The 26138-nt window shown below is 45.3% G+C and overlaps 1 protein-coding gene across 2 annotated transcripts in view; it reads right to left on the bottom strand.

The window, feature by feature from the left end:
• Nucleotides 1–26138, bottom strand: part of FAM131B (family with sequence similarity 131 member B) — a 59876-nt gene that overhangs the window by 14432 nt on the left and 19306 nt on the right. For both annotated transcript variants that reach the window (XM_044982718.1, XM_044982729.1), the window contains exon 2: nt 608–717. In XM_044982718.1, the coding sequence (XP_044838653.1) occupies nt 608–717 (110 nt within the window). The remainder of the gene's footprint in view (nt 1–607; nt 718–26138) is intronic.

Genomic DNA, 26138 nt, shown 5'->3' with positions numbered 1-26138 from the left:
TGAAGAAATGCTGAATCAAGATGCAATTCTTATATATTGTTATTTTGTAATGTGTAAAATTGTATGTGCTTTGTAAATTAACATGGCATGGCTATTGAATAAAAAGAGCCTTGATCTTTTTGTTTAATGTGAAAGGTCTTGTGATTGCATGCACTGGACATTACAATAAAGAAAATTCATGTGTTAAGTTACAGAAGCTGCATCATTCAAAACAAGAAATGAATCAGCACAGGAGATACTGTCCAATAATTTAACAGCAGTTAACCGTGAATACCCCCTAAAAAATGCAATGAGAGACTAAAATGCTCTTTTGTTTCCCCACAACAATGTAGATCTGTTCTATGCCAGGGCCTCCCATCTAAGCCAGCACTCAAGCAATTCAGACTGAAATGGTTTTCAGACTCACACTGAGCTATTTTTCATGTTCTACTCTAGGAACTGAAAATCAAAGCTTTCACTTCTGAAAATTGATGCCCCAAAGTCTCTAGTGCAAGGAAAACTTTTGTGCCTTTCCCAGTTGAGGTTGGTGACCCCAGACCTTTTATATGTATTCAGTGCGGTTGAGACTTTCCAATCTTCTCCCCTTGGGCATAGGATGGGCACTCACCTCAGTGGAGGGTCGGTGGATGCTACTGCCATGCAATGAGCTGGTGCTGTCCATATTGATCTGGTCCACATCTTTCAATCCCTTCCAGTCCACTGCAATCACCTCATTCCCTGCCGGGACAAAACATCCAGTCAGGATTTCTTGATTCCATTGCTTTAAACAGTGCTCTAAGGGGTTCTGCTTCAGAGTTGAGCAAAGGAAGGAGTGTGTGTCATAGATTCATAACTCTTAAAGCCATAACAGGCCATTAGATCATCTAGCCTGACCTCTGTATATAACAGACCATTCAGTTTCATCCACTGTATTGAGCCCAATAACTTGTGTTTGGTTAAAGCATATCTTTTAGACAGGTATCCAGCACTGATATGGGATGGAGAACCCACCACTGGTAGTTTATTCCAGTGGTTAATCACCCTCACTATTACAATTTTGTGCCTTATTTCTAATTTGAGTTTGTCTGGCTTCAACTTCCAGCCATTGGTTCTTGTTCTGTCAGTCTCTAGATTAAAGAGCCCTTCAGTACCCAGCATTTTTTTCATGTGAAGGTAGTTATCAACATAATCAAGTCACCACTCAGTCTTCTTTTTGATAAGCTCTCTCACTGCTAAATCTATCACTGTAAGGCATTTTCTCCAGCTCTCAAATTTGTGGCTCTTCTCTGCAGCCTCTCCAATTTAAAAAATGTGGACACCAGAACTGGATAAGGTATTCCAGTACTTATCTCACCAATGCCATGTACAGAGGTAAAACCACCTCTCTACCAGGGTTGGCAATTTCCAGGGAAAAACTAGTTTAGGAGAGGGTAAATACTAGCTTAAACCTAGGTTAAACTGTAAAAAATAATGGCATCAGTGGCCAGCAAGTTCAGCAAGCACAGAATGAATCTTTTCAAACTTTGAATACATCAATTCAAAACTGAGGAATAGGTACGGTCTATCCACTACAAAGTTGGTCTTCTGCTATAGGATGCTGCATGGCCAAGTGGACCTGGACTAGTAGTTTGTAACTCTGCATGCTTCTGATTGCTTAATGCTTCAAGCCTGCAACTCTGCATTATTGTCATTTTCATATAATCAAATGTTTTTGAATTCTGTTTATATAATATTGAAAACTGAAATGAGTCATGACCTGTACAACTTCCTTGAGAAAATACCGAACCAGAATGTATACAGACATTCCAATGTTCAGGATTATAATTATTTATATTAGTATTACACTCACTGCAGATTTACATTTTGTTTCTACAACTCTAAATCTACAAATCTACTGCCTTATGTCACCATGACTTGAATATGTAACTAAAACTAAGTGGAATGTAGTGTGCATTAATGAAACTGTTTTTAAAATAGAAAATGCCTTAAACTGGGACTAACTAGTTTCCCCCATGATTTTATCAGGTAAAACCCACTTCTGGTAAATACCATGCCATCTCTGCTTCCTACTCCTACTCACTACTTCCCTGTTTATACATCCAAGAATTGCATGTCTTTTTTTCCCACAGCAAAAACAATCCATTGATCAGTTGTCACTTCCACTGATTTAGAATCTATAATTTACATTTAGAATCATGTTCAGTTGCTTGTCCACTGTGATCCCTAAATCCTTTTTAGAGTCATTGCTTTTGAGGATATGGTCCCCCATTCTGCAGATATGGCCAGCATTCCTTGTTCCTAGATGTATAATTTTGCATTTGGCTGTATTAAAACACATATTGCTTAAATTGGCCCAGTTTACCAAGTGATCCAGATTGCTCTGTATAACTGCCCTGCCCTCATCATTTACCACTCTGCTAATCATTGTGTCATCTGCAAATTTGATCAGCAATGATTTTATATTTACTTCCAGATCAGCGATGAAAATTTTGAAAAGTACTGGGCCTAGTACCAATGTTGTAAAACCCCACTAAAAACACATGCCAATTTGATGATGATTCCCCATTGACTACTACTTTTTGAGATCTGTCAGTTAGCTAGTTCTTAATCCATTTAACGCGTGCTTTGTTGACATTGTATAGTGCTGATTTTTTAATCAAAATGTTCTGTGGTATTAAATCAAATGCCTTACAAAAGTTTAGGAGCCTTGTCTAAGTGCAGAATAAAGAAAGGTGTGAATTTGAAGTGCAATAGCTATTCCATACTAAGTTCCTGTGTGGACCTTCTTATTACACACTGAGGGTTTGGCTACACTTGCAGGTGTGCAGCGCTGGGAGTTACAGCTGTCTTCGTACAGCTGTGTAGGGAAAGCGCTGCAGTGTGGCCACATTTGCAGCATTTGCAATGGTGTTGGGAGTGGTGCATTATGGGCAGCTATCCCACAGAGCACCTCTTCCCATTCTGGCACCGTGGGTTGTGGGAAGGGGGCGGAGGGGGCGGGTCATTCTGCTTCCTGTCCCAACGCCCCGTGATGCATCGCTTCACATACCAGCAATCCCTGTTTTTCCATCCACGTTTGGCACTATCTTGCCTATTTCAACGGTTTCTGTGCAGCGCAATTTCTGTGGGAAATGGAGCCCGAACTGCTGAGGAGTATGCTGACGAGTCTCGCCAGCACATCACGTTTGGCAGTTGAGCTATTCCTTAAGATCCAAAGTGACAGTGAGGAGTCCGACGATGATAACGAGTCGCGTAATGCGTACGACACGAAATTGCTTGTGGCATTCACAGACATGCTCAGCACCGTGGAACACCGATCACATCATCATGGAAGTCTGGGATGACGAGCAGAGGCTGCAGAACTTTTGGATGAGAAAAGCCACTTTCATGGGACTGTGTGCTGAGCTCACCCCCACCCTGTGGCATAAGGACACAAGATTGAGATCTGCCCTGCCGGTGGAGAAGCTGCCAACTCCAGATAGCTACCGATCGGTTGGGAACCAGTTTGGAGTGAGAAAGTCAACTATTGGAATTGTGTTGATCCAGGTTTGCAGGGCCATTAATCGCATCCTGCTAAGAAGAACCGTGACTCTGGGGAATGTGCAGGACATTGTGGCTGGCTTTGCCCAAAAGGGTTTCCCTAACTGTGGAGGGGCGATAGATGGGACGCATATTCCTATTCTGGCACCACCCCACTTAGCATCTGAGTACGTTAATCGGAAGGGGTATTTCTCCATGGTTCTCCAGGCGCTTGTGGATCACCGTGGGCATTTCATTGACATTAACACAGGCTGGCCCGGAAAGGTGCATGATGCACGCATCTTTCGGAACACTGGCCTGTTCAGGAAGATGCAGGCCGGAACTTTTTTCCCAGACCGGAAGATCACATTAGGGAATGTCGAAATGCCCATTGTGATCCTTGGAGACCCCGCTTACCCGTTAATGCCGTGGCTCATGAAACCATACACGGGGAGCCTTGACAGTAGCAAGGAATGGTTCAACTACAGGGTGAGCCGGTGCCGAATGACTGTGGAGTGTGCTTTTGGCCGTTTAAAGGGGCACTGGCAATCTCTGTATGGGAAGCTGGACTTGGGGGAAAGCAGCATCCCCGCGGTTATATCCGCGTGCTGTACCCTCCATAATATTTGTGAAGGGAAGGGTGAAAGATTCAGTCAGGCATGGACCTCTGAGGTTCAACGCCTGGATGCTGAATTTGCACAGCCAGAGAGCAGGGCTACTAGAGAGGCCCAGCACAGGGCTGCAAGGATTAGGGATGCCTTGAGGGAGGAATTTGAGGCTGAAAACCAACAGTAATGTTTGGTGCCTTGCACGGGAGTGAAGTGCAGTGGTTACAATGTTAGTAGGAATCTGTGTTTGCTAAGCTGATTTGCAGTGCCTGTTTCTTTCCTGGGCTAGGGTATCTTTGACTTTCTGCAATAATAAAGACTCTTTTCAAAGCCAAGAATTCATTTATTGAAAAGAATATAACTTTATTGACAGACAGACAGACACACTAGTTTTTGGGAACCTAAAAGGGCAGAGGGGTGGGGTGGGGAACTGTAGAGTCACAGGTTTGAATATGTCCTGTCTGGAGTGCTGTGCAATGACTGTTGCACTTCAGGATGGCTATACTGCATGGTGATGGGGGTTGAGTGCAGAGGGTAAGGGTCGTAGTTCTCAGGGCTGGTTGGTGAACATACAGGTGTTGGAGGCAGCTGGTGGTGGTGGTAAGAACCTGGATGCTGGGGAAGGGGGTTTTGAGCTGACATGGGGACACAAGGGAAAGAGCTTTGGGACAAGGGTGGCGGGGGGGGGAGCGGTGCGGTAGTGCTCCGCTTGCATGGCTACGAGCACCTGGATAGAGTCTGCTTGGCGCTCCAGGATGCTTATCAGCTGCTTTGTGCTTTTCTTCCTGTCCGCTGCATTTCTCTGGTGGATCCTGCTTTCCCTTTCCCTCCAGTCCTGCACTTTTTGATTCTCTGTGACAGAGTGCTGCATAACTGCTTGCAGCATATCTTGTTTGCTTTTTCGCGACTTCTTCCGGAGGTTTTGTAGTCTCTCAGTCGTTGATAACACGGGCAGCCGAGATCTCAAGGTTGCATCTGTAAAGGCAAAAATGCAACACTTAACAGAGGCAGCATTGTTTATACCAGATAGTTATTCCCCCGCAGTTAAGGAGGGTAACAGTCTTCACAATAGCATAAATGGTGAGTAAGGGGGACTGATTATTTCAGGGCTGCACTGTCCTCGGGGTTTCTGTGTGTTGGGGAAAGCAAACAGCTGCAGGGGGCACCTACACTGAACAGTCTCCCAACCTTTTCCACAGGAGTTTATCCTGGAAGATATTTCACTGCTGCGAGTCACCTGGGAAGCACGGGAGGGTCTTCTACTGCAATGCGGATTCCGCCCTGGCCCCTATGCAGCTTGCCTGTGTCTTGCAATGGTCCCCCCACCCCCCGCGGCACAGTGGCGCGGACGCGTTAGCCTGACTGGGACAAGGACCACAGTGGCTCTCCCAAGAAACCTGCGCAAGCACATTGCCCACGCTCTGGCTGAAACTTTTGCAGAGATTACAGAGGCCGATTACCACGACGTGATAGACCACATCAATGGGCTGTTCTGCATCTAGGCATGCCTGCATGCAGCCCTAACCCTCCCTCCTCTCCCGAAAAATTTCAGTCCTGAAAATAAAAGCCGCTTACCGGGAACCCGCTCCTCTGCTTGTCCTCCACCAAGTACCGGCTGCTGCGACTGGCTACCTTCCTCCTGGCTTGAGAAGAGCTCCTGGCTGCATGCCTCCTGGGACTCCGGGGTGTCTCCCCCCACCCCAGTACCCTCACTCTCGCTTTCCTCCTCCTCCTCCTCCTCCCCCCGCTCTGAAGTGTCCATCGTGGTCCTCGGAGTGGAAGTGGGGTCACCCCCAAGTATCGCGTCCAGCTCTTTGTAAAAATGGCAGGTCGTGGGGGCAGCGCCGGAGTGGCGGTTTCCCTCGCGGGCTTTGCAATAGGCACTCCGCAGCTCCTTCACTTTAACCCTGCACTGCAGCGTGTCCCGGTCATGGCCCCTTTCCAGCATGGCCCTTGATATCTGCCCATAGGTATCGTAATTCCTATGGCCGGAGCGCAGCTGGGACTGCACAGCTTCCTCCCCCCAAACACTGATGAGGTCCAGCAACTCGCCATTGCTCCATGCTGGGGCTCGTTTGCCACGTGGAGCCATGGTCACCTGGAAGGATTCACTGATTCCACTCTACACCTGGCTGAGCAAACAGGAAGTGGATTTTTAAAGTTCCCGGGGCATTTAAAGGGCGGGTCTGACACTTGGTCACCTGAGGCCAGGGCAGTAGAGTTCGAACTGATGAGCAGAGTGGCTGAACAGGCATTCTGGGATACCTCCGAATACCTCTGGAGGCCAATAACAGCGCTTTTGGTGGCCACACTGGAGGAGCAGCGCTGCATCAGCAGCGCTATAGTCGTTATTTCCCAGGTCGAGGTGGAGTACAACCAGCGCTGTAGCCAGGGAGATACAGCGCTGTATGTGCCTTGCAAGTGTGGACGGTGAGTGAGTTGCAGCGCTGTAAAGCCACCACCAGCGCTGCAACTCTCCAATGTAGCCAAGCCCTGAGAGTGTCTATGGTTTAGGTTTATCCACTGCCAAAGTGGATTAAGCTAAACCACACAAAGGCAGAGTAAGAGTGTTCACACAGCAAACTATTGAGGAATAGCTATTCAGCAATACCTATTGTGCAATATCTATTCCGGGTTTTTCCCTGTGTAGACACGCCCTAAGCATATTACAGTTACCTTGCATTTACTGTGCAGTTACTATGCAGTTACCTTTATCAATACAACTTGCAATTTCATCAAAAAATTAAATGAGGTTTGTTTGACAATACTTATTTTCCATCATATGATGTTGACTGGCCTTAATTATATTCCTGTCCTTTAATTCTTCATCAGTTGAATCCTGTATCAGTTTTCCCCAACCTGCAGTTATTTGGGTCATCTTGCTTGCCCTCTTTGAATATTGGCATAACCAGTCTTCTGAAATTTTCCCCATATTCCAAACTGTATTAAAGATGAACATCAGTAGGCCAGAGGTCTTGTCAGCCAACTCTTTTTGGATTTTTGGGTGCAAGTTATCTGGGCCTGTTGATTTAAAAATGTTTAACATCCTCCTTAATTAATAATGGCCTGGAAAGTACTTCATCATTCCCATGTGTTACGAGTCCATCATCTTGCTTCTTTTCAAATACAAAATAGAAATATTTATTGAACACTTCTGCCATTTCTGCATCTTTATTAACATTTTTACCATCACCGCATAGTAATGGATTGATTTCTAAGGTTTCTAGGAGTTCTTTGGTTCCTAATGTACTTTAAAAACTCCTTCTTGTTATCCTTAGCCCTGCCAGCCATGGATTTTTCCCTGATGTCTTTATCTTTCCTTACACATTTTCTCCACTTTATAGCTTCTAATTTATACTGATTGCTCTCTAATTCCCCTTTTTACCATTTGTTATATATTGTTCCTTTATTTCTAAATACTGCCATCACTTCACCACTGAACCCACCTTTTAGCCAAAGTTGTCCTCTTCCTTGACTGTGGAATCATGTCTTTTTGGCCAGCTAAAAAAACTCTTCTTAAAAGCTCCCAATTTTCAGTCATATTTTTCTGTCTAAATTTTTCCTCACGATCAGTTTTGTTCATGAAGGCAGCAAGTGTAATTATATATATCACAATCAAGAAAGATATATATACTGGTTGGGATTGTCTATTTTTCATAGGTTCATAGATTCTAAGGCTGGAAGGGATCATTGTGATCATTTAGTCCGACCTCCTGTGTTACACAGGTCATAGGACTTCCTGTGATGAGGTGTGTAGCCCACACAAGTGCTGACAGGGTTAACGTGGGCCTAAGAGGCCAGTACTGGTACTCGGCTGCACCTGGAAGGAGAGCCAGGCTTAATGGAGCCCAACTAGGCAGGAGCAGGCTGGTTAGTATAAAGGCAGGAAGTTGACAGCAGCAGAGGGCTGCAGAGAGGGGAGTCCGCAGTCACTCTCTGGGAACAAAGAGGTGATGAGGAGGATACTCAGGGGAGAGGATAAGTCCTGGGATCCTAGCCCTGAAAGAAGGGTCAACCCAGAGAAGTTGCGGGGAAGAAGGAAGCCCAAGGAAACAGCAGCATGGAATGGAACTGGCAGAGCTTGGCTGCTGGTTCCAGGGTGGGAACCCAGTGTAGAGGGAGGGCCTGGGTTTCCCAGTCAGCCACTGGGAAAGTGGCACCGGATGTGGAGATTTGGAATGGAAGACTGTCTAAGATAGTGTATGGTGGACTTTGTTACTCCAGAAGAGGAGGACTATATATTGACCTGGACAGATGGCTGAGTCATGAAGATGGAGCATTCTGAATCACAAAGAGAGAAGGGCCACAGCCCGAGCAACCAGCAAAAGTGGGTGCCGGACAGGGCGAGTCTCATTCCCAGACCTATCCGAAAGGAGGTGCACTTGCAGTGAGTGAACGCCTTTACCCTGCCCCAAAATAATTCCTAGAGCAGATCTTTTTAAAAAAATCCAATCCTGATTTAAAAACTGTCAGTGATGGAGAATCCACCACAACCCTTGGTAAATTGTTCCAATGGTTAATTACACTCACTGTTACAAATGTACGTCTTATTTCCAGTCTGAATTTGTCTAGCTTCAACTTCCAGCCATTGGATCATGTTATACCTTTCTCTGTTTGATTGAAGAGTTCTTTATTAAATATTTGTTCCCCATATAAGTTATAGATTGTAATCAAGTCACCCCTTGACAGTCTGTCTTTGTTAGGCTAAAAAGACTGAGCTCCTTGACTCTATCACTAGAAGGCAGATTTTCTAATCCTTTAATCATTCTTGTGGCTCTTCTCTGAACCCTCACCAATTTACCAACATTCTTGTTGAATTGTGGACACCAGAACTGGACACAGTATTCCAGCAGTGATTGCATCAGTGCCCAGTTTGAATGTAATCAGGTCATGATCACTGGTCCCCATGGCAACCACAAAACTTCCAGTCCAGCGAGTAATTCATCTTTATCCATCATAATGAGGCCCCAAACAGTTACCTCGTGTTGGTTGCAATACCTTTTGTGTTAGACAATTATCTATAATTTACAAAAGTACCCCCTGCTTGTTAGCATATTGATCCCTGTACATTCGAGATACTGTGCCTCTGACTTATCAATATCTCTAAAACAGGTAATGGTGTCTTTAATGTAGAGTGTCACTCCTCGTCTCTTTCACCTAGGCTTTGGCTACACTTACACTTCAAAGCGCTGCCGCGGCAGCGCTTTGAAGCGCTAAGTGTAGTCAAAGCGCCAGCGCTGGGAGAGAGCTCTCCCAGCGCTGTCCGTACTCCACCTCCCTGTGGGGAATAAGGGACAGCGCTGGGAGCCGCGCTCCCAGCGCTGGGGCTTTGACCACACTGGCGCTTTGTAGCACCGCAATTTGCAGCGCTGCAGAGGGTGTGTTTTCACACCCTGCTGCAGCGCTGCAAATTTGTAAGTGTAGCCAAGCCCCTACTCTCTTTCCTGAACAGGTTGTTATGTTCATGGCATGCACACAGCAAAGTTAAATAGAAACATAAAATACTCTTGCCAGAGGGTTGCAAAGTAACACTACTTTATTGCTTAACATTCAGAACAATAACACAAAAGAACCACATAACTGAGAGAGACAAAGCAGGCTGCTCCCTAAGGCAGGGAGGCACAATTCACCCCACCTTACTGGCTCTTCGCAGTGTTGCCAACTCCACATACCAAGAAGTCACCAGACAAACCCTGAAAAGTCACTAGATGTAGCTATTTGAGCACTCAAAAGGAGTAAAAAATGTCATTAAAAAAATGTCCAGAGAATTCAACAGAGAATTATATATATAGCAGGTCTGTCAAGTGATTAAAAAATTAATCTCGATTAATCATGCTGTTAAACAATAATAGAATACCATTTATTTGCATATTTTTGGATGTTTTCTACATTTTCAAATATATTGATTTCAATTACAGCACACAATACAAAGCATACAGTGTTCACTTTATGCTTATATTTTATTGCAAATATTTGCACTGTCAAAAACAAAAGAAATAGTATTTTTCAATTCACCTAATACAAGGACTGTAGCGCAATCTCTTTATCATGAAAATTGAACTTACAAATATAGTATTATGCACAAAAAATGCATTAAAAATAAAACAATGTAAAACTTTAAAGCCTATAAATCCATTCAGACCTACTCCTTGTTCAGCCAGTTGCTCAGACAAACAAGTTTGTTTACATTTGCAGGAGATAATGCTGCCTGCTTCTTGTTTACAATGTCACCTGAAAGTGAGAACAGCATGGCACTTTGGTAGTCGGCATAAGAAGCAGGCAGCATTATCTCCTATAAATGTAAACAAACTTGTTTGTCTTAACAATTGGCTAAAGAAGAAGTAGGACTGAGTGAACTTGTAGACTCTAAAGTTTTACATTGTTTTGTTTTTGAGTGCAGTTATATAACAAAAAAATCTACATTTTTAAGTTGCACTTTCACGACAAAAAGAATGAGGAGTACTTGTGGCACCTTAGAGACTAATACATTTATTTGGACGTAAGCTTTCATAGGTTAAAACCCACTTCATCGGATGCATGCAGAGTACTCCTCATTCTTTTTGCTGATACAGACTAACATGGCTACCACTCTAAAACCTTTCACGACAAAGAGATTACATTACTGTCCTTGTATGAGGTGAACTGAAAAATACTATTTCTTTTGTTTATCATTTTTACAGTGCAAATATTTGTAATAACAATAATATAAAGTGAGCACTGTACACTTTGTATTCTGTGTTGTAATAGAAATCAATATATTTGAAAATGTAAGAAAACATCCAAAAATATTTAATAAATTTCAATTGGTATTCTATTGTTTAACAATACGATTCATTAATCATGATTAATTTTTTGAGCTAATCACATGAGTTAACTGCGATTAATCAGCAGCCCTAATACACACACACACACACACACACACACACACACACACACACACACACACACACACACACACACACACACACACACACACACACGTGCCCCCAGGCAAGTATAGTCACAGAATCATTCACAAGCAGTTCACTAGTGTTAATAAAATCCATTCCATGCTTTTCTTACTACATTCTGTTGCACACCAGAAGCAACTACAACAGTACGCTGTCATCATCAGGAGGGTGCCCTCTGCTCATTGAGAAGGAAACTGCAGCCCTCTGCTTATTGGGTAGGGTGCTCTGTACACTGCAGCTCTTGCCAGCCTGGATTTGAGCCAATGGGTTAATGAAAGGGAGAGCCCAGAGCCAGGGGGAAGAGGACATTTGCCTCACCTGAGCTCGGTGCTGCACGGAGTCAAAAAAGAACCCCTTTCTCCCCAGGGTTTGATTTCTGAAAACAGGTGAGCAGCTAACCCCAGGCCAAGCCAGGGGGAGGAGTAAAGGGGAGACGAAATCAAGCTGGCTCCACCTTTGATTCTGTAGTAAGGGCTTCATCCCTGGAGGTATGGTGCCCCTGCCCCATTGGGGCACATGGCCCTGTCTCATCCCACCCCACCTTCCATCTGTGCAGCTCTCCTTACTGGCTAACTTGCCTCTCCCGCCCTGCCTGCTTCATTAGCCATCTTTCCCTGCATCACAAAGAACACATATGGATAAAAACAAGCCCTGGCTAATGTGCTGCTCTCTCCAAAGTGCGTCTGGCTTTAGCAAAGTATTTAATTAGCCTCCACAAACTACTTTTCCTTACCTTCAGATTATCGTGATCTTAGCCCAAGAAGCCCTGGAATGTGATTCTTTCTGAGGACATGCTCAGTTGAGACGTAATGACATTGACTTGGGTGTGCAAAAGAATGTACACCTCTACCGCAATATAATGTGGTCCTCGGGAGCTAAAAAATCTTACCGCATCATAGGTGAAACCACATTATATCAAATTCGCTTTGGCCTCTAGCATTTCCGTTATTAATAGCCAGCAAACATGCCTGGCCCCTCTCCCATCTGACCCCCCACCTACTTCCCGCCCCCGACTGACCACTCAGAACCCCTGACCCATCCAATTCCCCCCGTTTCTTGTCCCCTAACTATCCCCTCCAGGGACCCCCCGCCCCTAACAACCCCTCCCAAGACCCCATCCTCATCTAAGCCCCTCTGCTCCTTGTCCCCTGACCGCCCCTTCCAAAGCCAGAGACACCCCGTCCCTAATCACCCCCAGGACTCCCACACCCTATCCAATGCCCACTTTCCCTGTTCCCTGACTGCCCTGCCCCCAGAACCTCCAAACCATCCAACCCCCCCACTCCCTGTTCCCTGAGCGCCCCCAAGATCCTATGCCCCTTATCCAACCCCTCAGCCCCAGCCCGGCACCCTTAATGCGCCGCTCAGAGCAGCGTGTCGGAGCCAGACACGCTGATCCACCGGAGCGCACAGCCCTGCCTCCCTGAGTGCTGCTTTACGACGTTATATCCAAATTCGTGTTATATTGGGTCGCGTTATAGCGGGGTAGAGGTGTAGTAAGAAGAGCATGGAATGGATTTTATGAACACTATTGAGCTGCTTCTGAATGATTTTGTGATTCTACATATTGGTGACTTCTTTCGCTGAATGTCACTGTAATTGGCAGTGAAAGTCACTAGATTTGTCACTGGTCACTCTGACACTTATTTTTTCACCAGGGAAACCAAAGTCACTAAACCGAGTGACAAATTGGCAACACACTTCCCTACAGGCTCCCTAGCCCACAAGCAGGACCAGGAAAAACCCTGAGCATTTAAAGTGATAGCTTACAATTTCAATTCAGTTTTCAATGCACTACAGTTGTAACCAGGGTGACCAGGTATCTGGTTTTTGACCAGAACACCCAGTGGAAAAGGGACCCTGGTGGCTCCGGTCAGCACTGCCGACTGGGCTGTTAAAAGTCTGCTCGGCAGTGCTGCGGTGCTAAGGCAGGCTAGTCCCTACCTGTCCTGGCTCCAAGCTGTGCCCTGGAGGGGGCCAGCAGGTCTGGTTCCTAGGTGGTGGGGGCCACCCGAGCACCAGCTCTGCACTCCCATTGGCTGGGAACCTGTGGGCAAGAGCCTGCCGTGCCTCTGCCTAGGAGCCAGACCTGTTGGCCACTTCTGGGGTGCAGCGGGGAGCCAGGACAAGCAGGAAGCCTGCCTTAGCCCCCCACTGCGTTGCTGACCGGGAGCTGCCAGAAGTGAGCCTGCGCCCCAACCCTGAGCCCCAACTCCTTGCCCCAGCCCTGAGCCCCCCCCCAAACCCAGGGCCCCCTCCTGCACTCCAAACCCTACATCCCCGGTCTGACCCCAGAGCCTGCACCCCCAGATGGAGCTCTCACCCCACTTCACCCCAACCCCTTGCCACAGCCCAGAGCCACCTCCCACACCCTGAACCCCTCTGCCCCACCCCATAGCCTGGAGCCCCCTCCTGCACCCCAAACCCCTCATCTCTGGCCCCACCCCAGAGCCTGCACCCCAGATGGAGCCCTCATGCACCCAAACCCCCTGTCCCAGCCTGGAGTGCCTTCCTGCACCCTGAACCCCTCATTTCTGGCTCCACCGTGGAGGCTGCATCCCCAGTTAGAGCCCTCACCCCCTCACCCACCCTAACCCCCTGCCCCAGGCCAGTGAAAGTGAGTGAGGGTGGGGGAGAGCGAGCCACCGAGGGAGAGGGAATGTAGTGAGCGGGGGGCAGGGCCTTGGGGAAGGGGCAGTGCAGGGGGCGTGGCCTTGGGGAAGGGGTGGGGCTATGGTGTTTGGTTTTGTGCGATTAGAAAGTTGGCAACCCTAGTTGTAAGCAGTGATTTTAATACTTTAATCACATGAATTATTCCAGCAGGTTTCAGCAATGCCAATTATATCAAATTTCTTCTAATCAATGAGAATTTGCATTTCCTCTTGCCTGTTACCCAGACTCTTAGCACTGGTGAGGAGCCTGGTGTGGCTGGCTGTGACACATAGAGGAGCCTGAGGAAGCTCCTCCAGACATAGGTGCCGACCCCATGGGTGCTCTGGGGCTGGAGCACCCATGGGGAAAAATTAGTGGGTGCTCTGCACCCACCAGCAGCCAAGCTCCCTCCTCCTCACCTCCTTCTGTCCCCCCCGTGCGCCGCATCCCCGCTCCTCACCCTCCCTCCCAGCGCTTCCCGCCACCTAACAGGTTCCCAGGAGGGAAGGGGAGGAGCAGGGACACGCGCACTTAGGGGAGGAAGCGGACAAGAGGCAGGGCAGGGGCGGAGACTTAGGGAAAGGGGGTGGAATGGGGATGGGAAGGGGGTGGAGCCAGGGGCAGGGCAGGGGGCCAAGCACCCACCGTGTGGAAGAGGGGAAGTCGGTGCCTATGCCTCCAGGAGGAGATACGTGACAATTAAGGGAACCGGGGGGCACTCACCAGTTGACATGCATAGTAGAGAAAAATAATTCAGTCCTTTTAGAAAGCTAAACTTTACTTAATCTCAAACTAAAAGGAATCAAATGCCATCTGATGCAGAGCACATGTCATCCAGCAGACCAGTGCTCCCTCTCTCTCTGCCCCTCTGCAATGCAATAAGAGCCATGTAGGGGCAGGAGGTAGAGACCCACTAACCCTGCAGATATTCCATCTCACATTCAAAACATGCTTCCATCCAATAGCGTAATTGGGACCCAGTGTTTTAACAGTGTCTCCAAACCATGCTATTGCCTTGTATAGAATAGAGCAGAAGCAGGTTGGGGGACATGATTAAAAGACAAGTGAGGTTTCAGTATTGTATGATAACACTGACAGGCACCTTAGAGCTTAGACACAGACACATTTCGATGGAGAAGAGTCAGGACGAGAGTGTGATGAGCATAAGGAGGATTCTGTCTTGAAGCAGTGGCCCTCTCTGGCCCAGAATTGCTAACAGAACCTAGGAATTGCTTAGTGTTAACACAGGGTCTCCCTAAATCCTGGCCTGGCAACCACAGTTCATGGAAGGGACTGCTGACTACACTACATCTCTCAGTGCACATATTGATTAAATAAAAACCTCAAACCAAAAAAACAAAAATCACAGTTCCAAAGGAGACAAATCACAGATACACAAAGAAAAGATTCAAACCCTCCACACCCTAGATTCCCCTCCCTCCCTCTACTCCTCTGGGTTATTCTCTAACAAGAATGCACCTCCCCAAGCAAACACAATGCTTTATTGCAGGGGTTTTCCAACTGGGCATCGTGAGCCCGCAGGGGGTCACAAGTTTATTATGTGGGGGTCGTGAGCTGTCAGTCGCCACCGCGAATCCCCACTTTGCCTCCAGTATTTATAATAATGTTAAATATAAAAAATGTGTCTTTAATTTATGAGGGGTTGTCACCCTCAGAGGTTTGCTGTGTAAAAGGGGTTACCAGTACAGAAGTTTGAGAACCACTGCTTTATCGTCATGTAAAGCCAGCCATGTCACCCCAGGCCCCTTCCCAGCTTGTGCCTGTTCTTTGCTTCTCCCATTTCAATTGAGATTTTATTATAGCCCTTGTCATAAGTAGTTAGTTAAGGGTTAAGTTCTACCTGTAAAGGGTTAACACAGACCTGGTGAAACACCTGACCAAAGGACCAATCAGGGAAGAGAATTTGAAAATCCCAGAGAGCGGGGAACTTGGGTCTCTGTGTTCTTTGTTCTGTGTTCTTAGCCGTCTGGAACTACACCAGCCCAGACGCTTAATCAAGTCTGCTCATCTTTCTGAACTAATTTCTTCTATTCAAGCTAGTGAGTATTAGAAGTACTGGGTAATTTCATATAAGAATCCTGCGTCTGCAATTCTGTGTGTTTGTATTGATTATTCGTAATTTTGCCTGTATTGTTTGTACTGAGGAAAAGGGAGAAATTTCTCCAGGAATTAATAAGATTAGACACTATGAATGTCTATCTTGGATTCATAGAGATTGTGTATTTTTTTTCTTTTTTTTATTCTTTTAATAAACTCTTTTAGGTTCAGGACTTGGTTAAGTTCCTTACCTGTGGATTCAGGGGAAGGAAGCTAGGCGCCACTCTGTGGAGACAAGGGTTGTCTCCAAGCAGAGAAAGCAGGGAAGGGAGAGGGAAGTGAAAGGAATCTTTCTCCCTCTGTGATTTGATCTGTGCTTCCCCAGGAAAGTCTCTGGAAGGAGGAGGGGGGAACAGAGGGGTGTCTCGATTCACCGAATCAATCGAGTGGTGGCAGCGAAAAGGAAACCTACCCTAAGGGTTAGGGTGGGGGGAGAATACATGCGGGTCCCCATCTTTGAACCCAAAAGCTCAAAGTGGGGGTGAGACCCTATGACAGCCCTGTGTGGGGTAGGGCAGCCACCTGTCCAGGATTTCCCAGGATCTTCCCTTTCTTGAGGTAGCTGCTCTGGGACATCTGTAAAAGGGTGCTCCAGACCCTGCCAGCTGGCTAGTTTTATGGGATCAAGATCATCCCAAATGTCCCAGTTTTTTGTAGCTCAGAGGTGGTAAACCTAGTGTGGGGTGGAGGGGGAATAACATGATAAATAGGAGGTTGAGGAAACTATTATTTATGCAGGGCAACAGAGCAGTTTGAGTTCTGTTGGAAATCTCCCTATGAGTGGGGAAAGCTGCAGCTTACTACAGAGTAGATTGTGTCCATAAAAGTGTTGCCATCTCTTGCAATTATATTTTAAATCTCATGAATTTGGTGTTTTCCTTAAAGCTTTAGCTCCTGGAGTCCCGAGAACACACAAGAATTTCAGCTTTCGTTTTAAAAAAAGTTTTCATTTCTCATAGTTGTAGAGACTTGAAAATGTGAACCCGAAAGGCTCAAACACCCGAAGAATCAGAATAAATTTCTTATTTATAAAACCTCATGATTTTTTAAGCCACTTGGGAGCCTAACTTATGCTTTATTTGACAACACTGCTGTTAGGCTCTAGCTCTCTTTGAAGGTGGTACAGACTCTACCATGCTGAAAGGAAACTCTAGGAGGCACAATGTCTCCCAGAGCTCAGTTGTGCAGCACAGGGGAAACATGCCTGTTGTCAAGTTCTTTGGATGCAATGGTGTTCTCCTTTTCAGCAGTGGCCTTGTTTTCTCCATTAGGGGGCAACATCAGGGAGCAGTTGCTGAACTCAAGAGAGTGCAATAACTGCAAATAGGCATGGCATAAGGGGGTAAAAGAGGCAAAGACTCTATAGACCTTCCTCCATTCATACAATGGCCATGAACAATCTGGTCCTGTGATGGCAGCAGCTGTGAATGGGAAAGAGCACAATCAGTCTAGGTAAAGCCTCTGCTCTCACTTCAGCATGATGGCTTCAAATATTAGAATATAGAATATCAGGGTTGGAATGGACCTCAGGAGGTCATCTAGTCCAACCCCCTGCTCCTCTAAGTCTGAAACATCCTATGTTTTGTCTCAGTCCAAAGGTTAATTTTAATTGAGGGTTTTTTTTAGGTTTGAGCTTAATTCATTTTCAGACCAGACATGTAGGAAACACACAAACTTTCCTCACTAGGAAAAAACTGACTTTGCATGCAGAAAAACTCATAAGTGACTAAGCCATAAGATGGTGAGTCGTCGTCCTTGGGGAGGATAATAGCACATTAAAATCAGTTATATATATATAATAGTGAATAATTGAATTTCAATCACAGTTGGGCTCCTACTTTAGGCTTCTTTAAAACTTGTTGCCTTAAAAACCACACAAGTTACAAGGAATTAAAATTTTGTTTCACAAGCAATTTGTACAAAATATTAATGTTAGATTACTAGGTATCTGCAAAAATCCTTGGAAATCCCAAAAGCTTCATGCATTTTAACATAATTATTTATCTTCAAATTTGCACTAAAAAGTGCCTTATTTATCATTCATCATTCTCCTGATGAAATATTTCAGACACCCAATCATGGAACAGAAACAATAATATGTGACCAATTGCAAACTAGAAATAGTGAATAATCAAAGTGAAAAGTTCATGAATGACCCAGAAGCTGAAAATTATTTGTCCAAATTATTCAGTGAACACTTGGGGAAAATGAACACATTGGAAGGAAATCATAATCAGTTTGTGAACATTTAAAGCACAGAAATTAAATGCAAAAAATAGGGTTGCCAGTTTTGGTTGGACACATTCCTGGAGGTTTCATCACATGATATAATCAAGATTAATCTTTAATTCCTGGAGACTCCAGGACAATCCTGTAGAGTTGGCAACTCTAAAATCTGTGTTTACAAACTGTTAATGCTAAGGAGAAAGAGAAGTTAACTTTTGCATCAAAACAGGGTCAGGCCTGGGGGTACCCCTCCTGTCCAAAGTCAGGAATAGTTTCAGATTTGCTTTCATGAGAAACAGCCAAAACAGCATTAAATCATAGACTTAAAGAGCCAAATTCAGCTCTCAATCATTGAACTTAATAGGGTTGCACCAAGGTACCTGGGAGGTGAATTTATCACGATGTTGGATAAAGCTAATTTTCTATAAAAAGAAATTAGTGTTTGCCTTACGGTTGTGTTTTTCCAGTTTCTTTCCCTTTCTCCCTCAGACTTCACATTTCCTTCTATATTTTCATGTATCTTTTCTTTCATCTCTTTCACCCTCAATGTTAATTTTGTAAGTGCGCAAGCTTTAACTTTTCCCTCTAAAACGTTCTTCTCCTTAAGATGTTTTTCTTTTCTGATTTTACCTTTTTTCCCCTTCCGATGTTCTCTCTCTGCCCTCCTTACGCACCTTTATCCCAATCTCTACTAATCATTCTCTCTCTAATCCATTGCTACTTTCATAACTGGTCTTCTATCCTCTCCCAGAACACAGGTCTTGCTCAAACTACATATAAAGTTGATGAGACCTTTTTAAAGGGTCAATGGGTCACATAGCTAATTTGAGGGTATCACCTTCCAAATGTGAGCAAGTTGATTGCCCTATGTGATAGACCCAGGCCAGTTGGGTATAGCAGAAGGCAGATATACTGGCCACTGGATTAACAGTTTTCTGTTCCCTGACTGACCAGAGCAGGGGCTGCTCCCGGCTAATGAGAACACCTGACTCTAATTAACCTGTAAAGAGTCAGGTGAGGCCATTCAGTTAATGTGACCACCTGACTCTAATTAAGGCCCTGCTGATACTATAAAAAGGGCTCACTCAGCTGAAGGGCTGGTTACTGAAGACACCCTAAAACATCGTTAAAAGAGCCCTAAGGTAAGGGGGAAGAAGGGAGAAGCAGGAGAGCTGTGGGGAAGTGGCCCAGGGAAATGTAGCAACTCTGGCAGTGAAAGGTTGGCTGCCAACAACTGCTACCATTAGGGTCCCTGGGCTGGAACCCGGAGTAGAGGGCGGGCCCGGGTTCCCCATAACCCACCACTACAGGAACATCTCCTGGAAGGGGAAGTCAGGTCCCTGTCAGGACAGGAGGCTGAACAGAGACTGTGGGAGTTCCCTCACCAACCTCCTTGCAGCCTATGATGAAAAGGGCTCAGTAGACTGTAACCCTGGCCCTAGAGAGAGAAGGGCTACGTGGAAGGTCACAGTGAGCCATTGAGGCTAGTATAAACCGCCTAGAAGCGCAGGACCCACAGGAGCAAGATCAGAGCTCTGCCACACCTGTTAAAATGATGAGCAACCAGAAAATGAAAAGAAAATTGAGTTTGACCTTTTTTGTTTCTGTATAATGTATAAGGAAGGGCTGAAAGGGTTGTCTTTTTGTTTTGGGGGTTATTTGGTTTTTGTTGTAGCTGTTGTTCGTTTTAGAGTCTTCTTGGGGGGTGTTTTTACAGCAGTTTTTTACATTAGAAATTCCGATGTTCTCCTGGAAGACCCGACAGATGACGGGCAAACTAGTAGGATGTAGCATCACAGGAAAGGAAAGGAAACCTGTGCAACTGAGATAGGAAAGTATTTTTAGTCAGAATGTTTATTTAAAGCTCTTTTTTGGAGGGAAGGGTGGGTTCTGTTTCTGTTTAACACAAATTAAACTCAAACATCTGACAAACAGTTTGGTAAAAAGATCTCTTTGTTAACAGTTTAACACTACCATCCCTTCAACAACTAAAGGGCAGGAAAGCTTCACGTCCTCTGGTCATCCATCAAATCAGGAAAAGCCAAAGTGGTGATCCTAGTATTTCTAAGGGAAAGATCAAAGAGATTTAAAAAAAAAATCAGACACCATAAAAAACCAAAACATAAAACAAAATAAAAATGGAGGTTGGGCATCACAAACACTTGTTTCCCTTTTCAGCCCACTTTTAAAGTAAAAGTTAAAGTTCTCAAAGCAATGTGAACTCACCCACATTGTGACAGATGTCATGGAACATCCAAGGGCTAGGCTGGATTTTTATATTACTGCCCATTTCTATTTCAGTGGCTCAGGCTGTCACATTCTGTCCCATATGTCCTGCCATGTCTTTCAGTTCTCCCAGACACATACAGGGATTTTCTTAGTGGGTCATTTTTTTTTCTTTTCTAGTGACTTTCTTCTATTTCTGTCTCTTTCTTGTGCCTTTTGTATTTTGTACGAAGAGTGTCTTGTTTTAAATTTCTCTTCTATCATAATGTTTACACGTCCATTCTTCTTGGGTTTCCAATGGGCCGTATGTTTTCTCAGTTCCTATTTCCAGTCTGTAATCATTGATACTATATTTGGTAAGTCTGCCTGTGTTTTGTTCATTTGACTCTAATAAGGTCATCTGTGCCAGGCCTGCTAACAATCTAGTTTGTTGTAATCTTTCACCTGCTCATACAATAGGCCTGATGCTGTCTTTTTTCTTATTTGGTTTAGGGTAAAGTACAATTTTTAAATGTTGTTTTATCTCTTGGTCCTGGTTGTAAATGTCATTGGGAGCTGGAAGTGATGCTACTGTATACCGGTATGGAGTGTGTACCTATCACATTTTTAGGTGTTTTGTAATTAAAGCTGGTCAAATAATACAAGAAGTGATTTGTAAATAAACATAGTGATTTCCCTCCACTGCTACTGGTAGGGTCATATTATTAATTCTTTACAAATAATTTCCTGTTTCTAAAGTGTCCATCATCCCATCAGGGAGCAAAAACACTGTAATGTAACTTAGCTGACCAATCACACCCCCTGAATAATGAAATTCATTCATTTCTCCTCAAACTATTAGGCAAACAATTAATACAGTTGTGGAAGTTCAGATCATTCTTTGAGTGATTCATGAATAGAAAAAAGTTAAATTTATAAAATAAGATATTCTTTCAGTGACTGAGGAAATGTATGTTGCTTTGACTGCAATGGCACCAGAAACAGAATATTCCCTTTTGAAGAGTAACTAGTGGAGACAATCATCTCAGTGCTACATTTCAGCCATTGTTGGAAACATTCGTGTATTAAAAATGGGCCTGATTTTCCTCTCACTTATATTGGTAGAACTGCATTTATTTCAGTGGTAATATTCCTGATCAAATATCAGGTCCATAGAATTTATTTGCAAATCTTCAGGTGCAGGTTTACTGGGGTTTGGTCCCATATGTTATAATCTTTGGTTAGTTTTGGGCCCTGGATATTTCAAACATATATAAAGTAAAATTGATTGAATGACATTATCTATTCATGTATAATCCTGTGAGTGTAAAAATGGCACCTTTTGACTCCAAAGGTTTGTAGTAATTCACTCTTCTGCAGAGGATCAGCACAGGCACTATTGTCCTCAAAAGAGGGATTTAGTGGAACTGAAGTAGTACATACACACCTTGTGCTTAGGGTGACCAGATATACTTATTTGATAGGGACAATCCTGATTTTGGGGTCTTTTTCTCACATAGGCACCTATTTCCCCCCCCCCCCGTCCTGATTTTTGACACTTGCTATCTGGTCAGCCTACTTGTGCTTATCTAACAGAGATGAATTTCAACCCCCATGTCTATTTAGAGTCCTAACTCGTCTTTAATGACAAAAATAAGTTTTTACTGCTCTTTTCTACATTTTAGCCCTGCAGAGATAGCACACCTCTGAGAGTGCAAGCTGGATACTTTTCCATTTTGGGCCTCATCAAAAGAATTGTTTACCAAATGCCAATCAATGACCCCTGTGCAAACCCACCGAGAAGAAAAGAGATTGAGCAGGAGCTACAGAGGCACCAAGTGAAGGCAATGAGGTTGCACAAGAGTCAAAACAGGCCTAATTTGGCCTGCATAACCTTGTTTACTTGTGATGATGTGGGAGGAGGAAAGAGCCCAGCTTGCCACTCAGAGCCCAAGCTGAGTCTGTTGGGCTGGTGGTTAGAGAGTATATCTGTGTAAACTGAATAGGGCTTGTTGGAAAATATAATTAATTAACAGTAACAATACATTTCCATTCCAACAACAAAATTTACCATTTTCTGTTCACAGATTCTAGATTCTGTTAATAGATTCTAAGGCCAGAAGGGTCCATTAGATCATTTAGCCTGACCTCCTGTATAACAGGGGTAGTGGGACTCGGAGCAGTGGGGGCTAGCGCCCATGCAATGGAAATACTGTAGGGGGCTGATCTAGGTATCTGCCCCCAGCACATCATTCTGTGTAAACTGTGCATTTGTGAGGAGGGGCCAGAGGAGGAAGTGGAGGCAAAAGTGAGATCCACAGGGGCTGGAGAGGCCACTGCAGTGCTCAGGATCTGGCTGAGGATACAGTGACCAGGTGTCTGGTTTTGAACCAGAACACCCTGTCAAAATGGGATCCTGGTAGCTCTGGTCAGAACTGCTGACCGGGCCGTTGACTGTCCAGTTTGTGGCGGCACTGCACCGCACAGCGTGAGCATGACTCGTGTGTGTTCAGCAGGCAGCAGTTGAGGGTCGCGTGGTGCACACCTCTCTCGCTGCTGCCTGGCCCTCTTCTCCTCACGCTCTTCATGTGGCTGGCCTTGAGCTGCAGCGCGAGCCCTGCAGCGAACCGCGGTCTGTCTGTCACCCCATTGCCAGCACCCAGGAGTTCGAGGTACGTGTATCCCCATCTCCAAGTGCTGGGAATGGGGTTGAACCCACATCTCCCTCACTGCATCCCTTTCTGTCCCCCCCGGCCCCCATCCCTCACTGCATCCCTTCCCCATTCCATCCTGTCCTGACCCCACACCTTCCCATCCCAGCCCTGTACCCTTTACAGCGCTCTCCCACCCATCTTATCCACCTCCCAGAGCCACCACCCCCATGTCCCTCACCCCCCACAGCCCTGCACCCCATTCACTTCCATACACTGCTGCACTCCCATTATGTCCCTATACACCCCTGTGCTCCCCACATCCTCAAGCACCTGTAGCCTTCTGCCTCCCCATCCACCCCACATACCTCCCACACCCTCTCCTCTCTCCTTCACTGACCCCTCTCTCTCCCACCTTGCTCTCGTCTTTGGCCTCTTTCCCTCCCCATCCTCTCTCCTCCATCCCCAGCCCCACCCATCTTTTCCCCTCCAGCCCACCCTCCTCCCTTTCCAGCTGGGTGATTTAGGCAGGCCCTGGAAAAAGTGTATGAAAAAGTGTCTCTGTGTAGGTAAGTGTGTGCATGCATGCACTGTATGTGTGTAAGAGACTGTGTGTCTTTGTGTAGGGAGGTGTGTGTATTGCCGCATGTGTGTATACCTGTGTGAATAAAATTTGCAGCCTAACTCTTTGACTTTTATTTGTTTTGCAGGCTTGCACACACAAAAAAATTGATGACATAAAATATGTGTGTATTCATTTCATAACAAGTTTTTAAAAGAGATGGGAACTCTAAAAGAAATATATTATTTCTTAAGAAGTGAATGTTGTTGACTAGTAAGTGAAGAAGAGCCAGTGTATCATACATTTCTCCCCACCTTTGTTTAGCTACATTATGAACTCTTTGTTGCAGACGCTCTCTTTTTATGTGTATGTCCAGCACCTACCACTCTGGAGCCCTGATCTTAGTTGGGGTCTCTAAACACTGAACAACAATTGTAATATTAAATAATGTGGAAGTATATGTGTTAAGTATCAGAGGGGTAGCCGTGTTAGTCTGGTTCTGTAGAAGCAGCAAAGAATCCTGTGGCACCTTATAGACTAACAGACGTTTTGCAGCATGAGCTTTCGTGGGTGAATACCCACTTCTTCGGATGCAAGTGCATTCTATATGTGTTAGTGCATGCTAGATGTGTACACATGAATACACATGTGTATCTGCATGTAGGTGTGGGAGTCAGTTTCTACAGATTTATTTATATGGGTATCTGGACAGGTGTGCATTTCTGTGGTTGTGCTCTATGGATTTGTATTTGGGCTTCAGGAGTGGGCCTTTAATGGACCCATTGTAGCTGTGATAATGTGTGGTCCTAATTCCACACATAAAATTACAATAACTTTAGTGAACAAAAAAGATGGAGCTGGTCACAAAAAATGGGAAGAGGGGAGGGAAAGAAACATGAAAACCTCTGTGAAATTAATTTTTTTTAAATTACCCTTTTTAACTATTTTGCTGCCAGCTCTGCCTGTAACAAATAAAACCTGAACTTAGCATAGTACATCTGTCAAAACTATAAATATGCCTGTTAGAGCCTTGCAGTGAAAATGAGCATGTGAGAGAGGACAGGGGAGAGCAAGTGATGGAGGGAGAGGAGAATGGAGTGAATGGGGCTAGGGCCTTGGGAAGGGGTGAGGCAGGGCCTCAGGGAAGGGGTGGGGCAGTGGGCAGGGCAAGGGTGTTTGGTTTTCTGGAATTAGAAAGTTGGCAACCCTAGCTGAGGAGCAGGTAAGAAACACACTCCCCGCTGCCTGGTCTCACTAGCTCCCATCACTCCCCTTGCAGAGCACCCACCCTGCTCTCTCTCCTATCTCTGAGACCCTGATCGCTCACCTCAGCTCTGCTGCCCTAACTCCACCCACTCCCCATTCAAAGTGAGCTTCACCACCTCTGCTGCATAACACTGGCTATAACACTTCTCCAAAATAAGTTCCTCCAACCAGCTGTAAAACCGAGCACATTTGATGTGCGGTTGCTAAGAGAGGATAAACACAGTCAGAGCCCAAGAGCAGAGTGCAGACACACACTTTATTGGAAAGCAAAACACGTCTAGTGAACACAATTACTTTTTTAATTTAAACTTTTAATCTGATGTGAATGAAAGGTGCCAGGGTGACAGTCCGAGACACTAAAGTCCTCCTTTGGCCACAGGTTCAGCATAGACAGCAGCAGTGAGCTCATCCTCATGCTGTCCCCGCGGTAGCTCAGGCCAACCACTTGAACCATGTACCCACAGAATCAGGCAGTCTTAAATTTGGGAGGCTAGTCCAAGCCATCCCTGGGCCAGAGTGGCCAAACTGCTATTTTTAGTGTGTTAGTTTGAGCAGAGCTAGCATGTTTCTGTTCATCTGTGCTGAGAAGCCCCATCCCAGCTGGAGTGTAGACATACCCTTTGATGAGACTACAACTACAGACTTCATCCTTCTCCACTTAAATTAGTAGGAGTTTTGCCATTTAATCTTTCCCCAGAAGCCATCTTGCCTCCCCAATACCACCTCCTTCCAGCCTGGTCTACACTATGAGTTTATTTCGAATTTAGCAGCATTAAACCGAATTAACCCTGCACCCATCCACACAACGAAGCCCTTTATATCGATATAAAGGGCTCTTAATATCAATATCTGTACTCCTCCCTGACGAGGGGAGTAGTGCTGAAATAGGTATTGCCATGTCAGATTAGGGTTAGTGTGGCCGCAATTCGACGGTATTGGCCTCTGGGCGCTATCCCACAGTGCACCATTGTGACTGCTCTGGACAGCAATCTGAACTCGGATGCACTGGCCAGGTAGACAGGAAAAGCCCCGCGAACTTTTGAATTTCATTTCCTGTTTGCCCAGCGTAGAGCTCTGATCAGCACAGGTGACCATGCAGTCCCAGAATCAAGAAAGAGCTCCAGCATGGACCGTACGGGAGATACTGAAGCTGATCTCCGTATGGGGAGATGAATCTGTTCTATCAGAACTCCGTTCCAAAAGACGAAATGCCAAAGCATTTGAAAAAATCTCCAAGGCTATGATAGAAGCCACAATAGGGACGCAACACAGTGCTGCGTGAAACTTAAGGAGCTGAGACAAGTGTAACAGAAAGCCAAAAAATCAAATGGATGCTCACAGAGGGAGGGAGGGGGGACTGAGGACTCTAGCTATCCCACAGTTCCCGCACTCTCCGAAAATC

The sequence above is a fragment of the Mauremys mutica genome, chromosome 1 (assembly GCF_020497125.1).
Source record: "Mauremys mutica isolate MM-2020 ecotype Southern chromosome 1, ASM2049712v1, whole genome shotgun sequence".
Taxonomy (NCBI): Eukaryota; Metazoa; Chordata; order Testudines; family Geoemydidae; genus Mauremys; species Mauremys mutica.
This window is presented reverse-complemented; position numbering and strand designations above follow the sequence as displayed.